Source organism: Branchiostoma belcheri, unplaced genomic scaffold (assembly GCF_001625305.1).
Source record: "Branchiostoma belcheri isolate BF01 breed outbred unplaced genomic scaffold, Haploidv18h27 scaffold23, whole genome shotgun sequence".
In the NCBI taxonomy this organism is placed as follows: Eukaryota; Metazoa; Chordata; class Leptocardii; order Amphioxiformes; family Branchiostomatidae; genus Branchiostoma; species Branchiostoma belcheri.
Window position 1 is genome coordinate 359189 of NW_017803824.1, and position 8359 is coordinate 367547.

General features: G+C 49.2%; 1 protein-coding gene and 1 pseudogene across 1 annotated transcript; one reads left to right on the forward strand and one right to left on the reverse strand.

Moving 5' to 3' along the window:
- Positions 1 to 1046: 1046 nt before the first annotated feature.
- On the reverse strand, positions 1047 to 4716 carry LOC109470702 (annotated as a pseudogene).
- Positions 4717 to 4954: 238 nt separating this feature from the next.
- LOC109470533 (UDP-glucuronosyltransferase 2C1-like) lies at positions 4955 to 7867 on the forward strand. The gene is made up of 5 exons (XM_019769499.1): positions 4955 to 5348; positions 5439 to 5821; positions 6301 to 6520; positions 6959 to 7178; positions 7585 to 7867. Exons 1-5 carry the CDS (start codon positions 4955 to 4957, stop codon positions 7865 to 7867), a joined length of 1500 nt encoding a protein of 499 aa, XP_019625058.1.
- The last annotated feature ends 492 nt before the right edge of the window (positions 7868 to 8359 follow it).

Sequence of the window (8359 nt, forward strand, 5' to 3'; positions counted from 1 at the left end):
GGCACAATCAATGCCATGGTGCCCGCCCGGGCACAATCAATGCCATGGTGCCCGCCCGGGCACAATCAATGCCATGGTGCCCGCCCGGGCACAATCAATGCCATGGTGCCCGCCCGGGCACAATCAATGCCATGGTGCCCGCCCGGGCACAATCAATGCCATGGTGCCCGCCCGGGCACAATCAATGCCATGGTGCCCGCCCGGGCACAATCAATGCCATGGTGCCATACTACGCTGTGTATGCCGCATTGCCCAACGTACCAACCCGACCGTTACACTTTTTGTGTAACGGGGGCCGTTCGCGTTATTCTATGAAACATTTGGAAGCATGTGTGATAACAAAAGAGACTGCGGGCCGTACTGTTAGTTATAACACTGGCCAGAACATCCGTATCGAACGCAATCGCCGTCCAAGTATAAGCACACATACGCGTATTAGCAGCTGTTAGGGGGAGTGGTTTGACCCGGAAGTAGACTAGACAGCGGTAGTCCTGAAAACCCCCATGCAGACCGCAAACACAGAAAACCACGCCAAAATGAGTACTTAGAAGGTCAACTTTGACGGGACATATCTCGTCTTCCAGTGATTTTTGAATTTCCAACTGACCCACACACGGTGGTCTGACTCGTTGACATCACGGGAACACATAAACCAGCCTCATTTGACGTATCGTGACCGTACAACGACTTTTTGTATGGAGCATTCTAAGTACTCAATCCGGCGCGTCACAAACCCTCGATACTTTCTTCCACTCCAAGACACGTCTGGTGGACGGAGACACGGGGGTTAGCCGAATAAGCTCCGCGGAGATGGGATTTCTAATGAGGCAAAGCGGAGGCGGTGCCTATTGTCCGCGGAGTTCAAATTCTTGTGGCAGTTTTTGAACTTTTGTCAAGAGATTGCTCTCGCGAAGACTGTAGAGCTAGGAAGATTAGCTCTTCCTTTCGCAAATTTACGACATACAGCCTTAATGTAAGAACAAAGTTAATCAGTTTTCAAGTTTAATCACGAAGAACCAGAAGTCAGCCCGGCTATATGTTTCAATCTTTATTTGTTGTGTATACTGATTGCCAATACCCTCACGTTCAAAAGAGGTCGTATTTTAGGGTTGTTTTTTTTTTTGGTAGTCTAGTCTGCTTAGGATTATTTTTCCACAGAGAGAATAAAAGTATTTTGGCAGCCTGGTGGCTGAAGTGCACAGCTTTGACGTAATATCTCACAAATTACATATTGATACATATTGATTAAAAACACGCGTTGAATTGCAGGTTGGCGAAAACTCATGCTGTATAAACTGGTCAATGATTCGTATAAAATTCGTCCAATCTCTTTCCCAAGCGCAATTTGCATAATGCCAGGGGCATCTAGGAGTCTACTGAGACTTGAGCTTGCCGCCACCTTTAGCGCAACACTTCCTACACACGAGCGAACAGCCGCACCACACGGTCCCCGGGACAGCTGAACAGACGGACAGCAGGAACGCAGCAATGTCCGCTGGTGACCCCAAATGGAACATGCGTTCTGTTCCAATGACCGCCGAAAATTTACAGGTTTGATTGACTGGGTCTTAAACCGGTATGTCCTGGGTCAGACTACATCTTCATTTGTCGTGTATATTGTCAGAATTCCTTACGTTTAATGCGTCATCTTATCCTTAGCGCTACTTGAATAATGCCAGAGAGTCTACTGAGACAGCTGAACAGGCGCTGGTGATACTAAATGGAACATGAGTTCTGTTCTAATGACCGCCAAAGATTTACGTGTTATACAGGAGTTCTTTCACACGTGTCCGGTGATTGACAGGGTCTTGAATAACGTTTAAGAAATTATCTCATCCCTTAGTGCTATTTGCATAATATCAGAGGTGTATCTAGGAGTCTATTGAGACTTGAGTTTGCCACCACCTTTAGCACAACACCTTCTACAGATGAGCGAACAGCCGCACCACACGGTCCCAAGGACAGCTGAACAGACGGACAGCAGGAACGCGGCCACGTCCAGCAGGTAGTACTGGTACCACGGCAGCTCCGCGGCGCGTGCGCGGAGATGGGGCAGCCGGCTATGTTGGATGACGTGTTCTATCCACCAGACGGCCCGCTCCATGGGTGACTGGGGCTGGTCACGGTGCAGACGGGACAGGCGGGCGGCCGTCTCACGGTAGCTGAGAAGGGTAGAAAAAGGAGCAAATCTCTCTAAAGTAAACATTAAGACAAAGTATGATAATGCTAGTAGACTCTCTTCTCTGTAGTACATCAGTTTTTGACACAAACTTGAACTCAATCTCTTCTGAACCCCATTGAAGAAAAGTATACTCGAAGTATACCAAATCCTGAATACTCAATCGTAGCCTGGGTGCCAGAGTTTTTCCAGGGCCTACACAGGCCAGTTCCTTGGCTCCAGGGCTAACATGCCCCCAAGGAAATTATACCACAGCCCCCATTAGTTAGGTAATAGGCACGGCGGCTAATGGGCCTAGCATGCTATGGATCTGGCAAAACGCAATTGACATCAGCAGTACCTGCTGTTGGTGAGAACATGTAGAATGGCCTGGTACAACTGGTCGGCGGTGACCGTGCTGAAGTCCAGCGTCACCCCCAGCCCCCTGGCCGCCACCCGGGCGGCGTTGGCGGGCTGGTCCCCGAACAGCGGCAGGCAGACCATGGGCACGCCGTGGTGCAGGGCCTCGTACACTCCGTTCAACCCGGCGTGAGTGACGAAGGCTCGGGTCTTTGGGTGGGCTGCAACAAACGCAGCAAGTCAGTATTAGCAAATCGTATGGGAAATGTATAATATATGAAAGAAACCTGAAACCCGGTAAATATTACAGAAACAAAACCGCATAACACGATTGCTTGATGGCTCATCATCAAAGTTCATCTGTGCTGGTAGTTAGTTACGTGTTTAAAAGCTAGTTAAAACATCTATTCTAACACAAGAGATTGTTTTCACCTAGGGCTTTCGACCATTCAGCTATTTCCATCACTCAAGCGCGACATTGTTTACAGGATATCTTTGACGCAGTGCCTTCAGAGAAACCATGTGTCAAATCTCAATGGGTCAGTCTATTGACGAAGACCAGAGTGACAGGATGAAAGCTCTAGGTGAGAACAATTCCTTGTGTTGGAACAAAGGTTTCAACGTTACGCCTTTATCATAATCTTCCAATCTTACCCAGTAGGTCGTTCTGAGGCAGCCAGCCCAGCAGCTTGGTGTTGTCGCCCAGCCCGGTCGGCTTCTCTCCCACGTAACGCCACACCACCTTCTGCCGGAGTCGGGCGAAGGCCGCCGCGAAGATTTCTCTTTTATCTTTCGACATCGTCTTGACCATGGAGCCGAAACTGACGACAATCACTCCATCCTCTCCGGAACTCTGGACAAACGCTTCCATGTCCTGTAAAACGATAGACCACCACTTCTGAGTTTTCTCGAATGTCAATCGATCCACCAACTTTTATCATCGATAATCTCCATGCGATATCCACCACTCGCTGGAAGCTAGTACACACACACACACACACACACACATACACACACACACACACACACACACACACACACACATCCCTGTCCTTCATGCTGGACACTATCCAATAACACTGACACAGACATACACCACCACGTACACACACAGACACACACACACACACGCACACACATAAACACACACACACACACACACACACACGCACACACACATACATTTAATTAACGCGACTGAAGACAATACCTCCAACCCGGAAGTAAAGATAGCCTTGCTTGCATATTGGCCTTAGTAGACGAGCTTGTAAACTAAATAGCTGCAACCATAGCTGCCCATTCAACTCAACTTGGTCAGTGGGGCGGCCACACCGACATTCAGTCCCCCAACCTGAACCATGTTGGGCATGCTGGGACGAGGATAATCCAGCAAATTGTCGGTTCGATAAAGCCACAAGTCCGTACGTGACGTGACGTTCTGAATAGTTTCTTCCTCGCCGACATACTTCTGGCCCAGTTCGTCATAGAGGCTACTCGCGCCCCAGCGTGCTATCACAGGTACAAAAGTGTACAGGATCGCATGCTGAAGTCGCTGTGTAAAGCTCATATCATCGGTAAAGTCGGTACCTAAATAAGGCACGTATGACATAGGCAGTGGCACACCGGTAGCTACTTCGTCAAGACAGTAAGGATCCCCACGCATCGTGACAGCGATGTGGGGAACCCGCCGGAAGTCAAGATGAGCTGTCAGGATAGCGCCGCAAGGGAATGCGGTCAGAAACAACAACGCTGTACCGGGAGGCCCTCAGGCGGGCAAGCAAGCCGCTATCACCCAGCAGAAGTGCGCAGTAGTTTCTAAACTCTCCGAACGCAGGGACGAATATTTCTCTTAGTTCATAGAGTTACAATTTCCTAGCCACAGAATGTGCGTTGTCTTGTAGTGTCTTGAGCCTTGCTTCGATTCCCTGGTCTTGGAATGCCTCAAACTGAAAGTCAGGCCACTCTGTTCGTCGTTTTTCCACGATGTCCTCTGAAACAACCACAGTGACGATATGGCCTCTGTCCACCAAAGCACGGCCGAGTCGGGCCAGAGCCATCCAGTGGCTTTTGCCTCTTGGGGGAGGCACAAGCAGAACCTTCTCTGAACTACAGGAGTCTATGAGACTGTTAAAACCAAGGAAAGCTAGCAGCAGAACGGCGGAACAGCGAAGCTTCGACGCGATTTCCATGTCGCTGCTCTTCACTCCTTTTCCACGACGCTGGACAGGTGATCCAATTTCATGTAACGTAAGTGCAAACAAAGCACGTAGACAAAGACTCCCGGGGAGCCTGTCCCGGGACTCAGTTTGTAAAAACATCCTTGGAACTTGGTGCATGCTGGGAAAACACTGCCTTTGACCTCTACGCACTTTGCCCTTGTCACATGAAATTTGATCACCTCCCCAGCGTTGTTGGAACACAGGCAAGGACAGCGACATGGAAATCGCGTCAAAGCTTCGCTGTCCCGCCGTTCTTCTGCTAGTTTTCCTGGGTTTTAACACCATAGACTCCTGTAGTTCAGAGAAGGTCCTGCTTGTACCGCCCCCAAGAGGCAAAAGCCACTGGATGGCTCTGGCCAAAGTTGGCCGCGCTTTGGTGGAGAAAGGTCATCTCGTCACTGTGGTTGTGTCGGAGGACATTGTGGAAAAACGACGAACAGAGTGGCCTGACTTTCAGTTTGAGGCATTCCAAGACCAGGGAATCGAAGCAAGGCTCAAGACACTACAAGACAACGTACATTCTGTGGCCAGGATATTGTCCCTCTATGAACTAAGAGACATATTCGTCACTGCGTTCGGAGAGTTTAGAAACTACTGCGCACTTCTTCTGGGTGACAGTAACTTGCTGGGTCGGTTAAGGGTATCCCAGTACAGTGTTGTTATTTCTGACCCCCTCTTTCCTTGCGGCGCTGTCCTCTCAGCTCACTTCCGGGTTCCCCACATCGCCCTTATGCGCGGGGATCCAAACTGCCTTGACGAAAAAGCTACCGGTGTGCCTCTTCCTCCGTCATACGTGCCTTCTTTGGCCACGGACTTTACCGATGACATGAGCTTTGCACAGCGACTTCAGAACGTCTTACTGTACACTTTCTTACCTATGATATCACGCTGGGGAGCGAGTAGCCTCTATGACGAACTAGTCCGTAAGTACGTCGGCGAGGAAGAAACGATCCAGAGCGTCACGTCACGTACGGACTTGTGGCTTTATCTAACCGACAATGTGCTGGATTTTCCTCGCCCCATCATGCCCAACATGGTTCAGGTTGGGGGACTGAATGTCCGTGAGGCCGACCCACTTACTGAGGTGAGTTGAACAGGCAGGTTGCAGCTACATGTATTTAGTATACACGCTCGTCTAGGCCAATATGCAAGCATGGCTGGCCCCTATCTTTACTTCCGGGTCCGAGGTATTATTTTCAATCGCGTTGAATGTGTGTGTGTGTGTGTGTGTGTTTGTCACGGTGTGTATGTGTGTGCATGTGTGTGTGTGTGTGTGTGTGTGTGTTTGTGTGTGTGTGTGTTTGTGTGTGTGTGTGTGTGTGTGTGTGTGTGTGTGTGTATGTGTGTGACGGTGTATGTCTGTGGAAATGTTAGGGGGGTAGTGTTCAATACCATTGAAGGACATGGATGTGTGCCAGTGTGTGTGCGTGCGTGCGTGTGTGTGTGTGTGTTACTAGATTCCAGCGAGTGGTGGATATCGGATAGAGATTCTCGGTGATAAAAGTTGGTGGATATCGATTGAAATTCAAGAAAACTCACAAGTGGTGGTGTATCGTTTCACAGGACACGGAAACGTTTGTCCAGAGCTCTGGAGAGGATGGAGTGATTGTCGTCAGTTTCGGCTCCATGGTCAAGACGATGTCGAAAGATAAAAGAGAAATCTTCGCGGCGGCCTTCGCCCGACTCCGACAGAAGGTGGTGTGGCGTTACGTGGGAGAGAAGCCGGCCGGGCTGGGCAACAACACCAAGCTGCTGGGGTGGCTGCCTCAGAACGACCTACTGGGTAAGGTTGGAAGATAATGATGAAAACTTAACGTTGAAACCTTTGTTCCAACACAATTCCAACGGAATTGCCTTAGAGCTTTCATCCAGTCTAGTCTTATAGACTGGCCCATTGAGACTTGTCACATGGTTTCTCTGAAGTCACTGGGTCAAAAATATCCGGTAAACAATGTCGGCCCCCGTCGCGATTGACAGAAGAAAATAGCTGAATGGTCCAAAGCTCTAGGTAAGAACAATCCATTGTGTTAAAACAGATGTTTTGACTGGCTATAAACATGTAACTACGTAATACCAGCACAGATGAACCTTTATGATAAGCCATCAAGCAATCGTGTTATGCGGTTTTGTGTCTGTAATATTTTCCGGGTTTTAGGTTTCTTATTTATATTATACATTTCCCATACGATTTGCTAATACTGACTTGCTGCGTTTGTTGTAGCCCACCCAAAGACCCGAGTCTTCGTCACTCACGCCGGGTTGAACGGAGTGTACGAGGCCCTGCACCACGGCGTGCCCATGGTCTGCCTGCCGCTGTTCGCTGACGAGCCCGCCAACGCCGCCCGGGTGGTGGCCAGGGGGCTGGGGGTGACGCTGGACTTTAGCACGGTCACCGCAGACCAGTTGTACCAGGCCATTCTACTTGTTCTCACCAACAACAGGTACTGATGATGTCGGTTGGGTTAGCCTGGATGTCAGACCCATGGTACGCTAGACCCAGATCTAGAGTTATTTAGCCAGCGTGCCTATTACCTAAGGAGGGCTGTGGTATACTTTTCCTTGGGGGAATATGCATGTTGGCCCTGGAGCCAAGGAACTCGCCTTTGTAGGCCCTGGAAACAGTCTGGCACCCAGGCTACGATTGGGTATACAGGGATTGGTATACTTCATGTATACTTGTAGTAAATGTGGTTCAGAAGAGTTTGAGTTCAAATTTGATGACTGCATAGTTGTGTGTGTGTTTGATATACAATAGGGAGAGCTGTCTATCTACTGTCATACTTCTATTAATGTTCCTTTTATATAAAGAGAGAGATCTAGATTTGCTCCTTTTTCTACCCTTCGCAGCTACCATGAGACGGCCGCCCGCCTGTCCCGTCTGCACCGTGACCAGCCCCAGTCACCCATGGAGCGGGCCGTCTGGTGGATAGAACACGTCATCCAACACGGCCGGCTGCCCCATCTCCGCGCACGCGCCGTGGAGCTGCCGTGGTACCAGTACTACCTGCTGGACGTGGCCGCGCTCCTGCTGTCCGTCTGTTCAGCTGTCCTGGTGACTTTGTGGTGCGGCTGTTCGCTCGTCTGTAGGAAGTGTTGTGCTAACGGTGGTGGCAAGCTCAAGTCTCAGTAGACTCATAAATAGCTGGCATTATGCAAATAGCGTTAGGGGATAAGATAAGTTCTTAAACGTGATTCTCCATACATGACAAATAAAGATACAGTGTTACCCAGAACATACCGGTTCAAAACCATGTATAACACGTAAATCTTTGGCGGTCATTAGAACAGAACTCATGTTCCATTTAGTATCACCAGCGTCTGTTCAGCTGTCCCGGGGACCGTGTGGTGCGGCTGTTTGTTCGTCTGTAGGAAGTTTTGCACTAAAGGTGGCGGCAAGCTCAAGTCTCAGTAGACTCCTAGATGCCTCTGGCATTATGCAAATTACGCTTGGGAAAGAGATTGGACGAATTTTATACGAAGCATTGACCAGTTTATATATAGTATGTATTTTCGTCAATCGGCAATACAACGTGTGTTTTTAATCATTTATGTAACGCAAGTAATTTGTGCCAAATTTTAAAGCTGTGTACTTGCCAAAATGCTTTTATTCCCTTTGTGGAAA

Bases quoted from the DNA above. Each gene is read 5' to 3' on its own strand.
- LOC109470533 (XM_019769499.1), top strand. From the start codon at position 4,955: ATGGAAATCGCGTCAAAGCTTCGCTGTCCCGCCGTTCTTCTGCTAGTT. The intron at 5,349-5,438 runs GTGACAGTAACT...CTGTCCTCTCAG, and splicing joins CTACTGCGCACTTCTTCTGG to CTCACTTCCGGGTTCCCCAC. The intron at 7,179-7,584 runs GTACTGATGATG...TACCCTTCGCAG, and splicing joins CTTGTTCTCACCAACAACAG to CTACCATGAGACGGCCGCCC.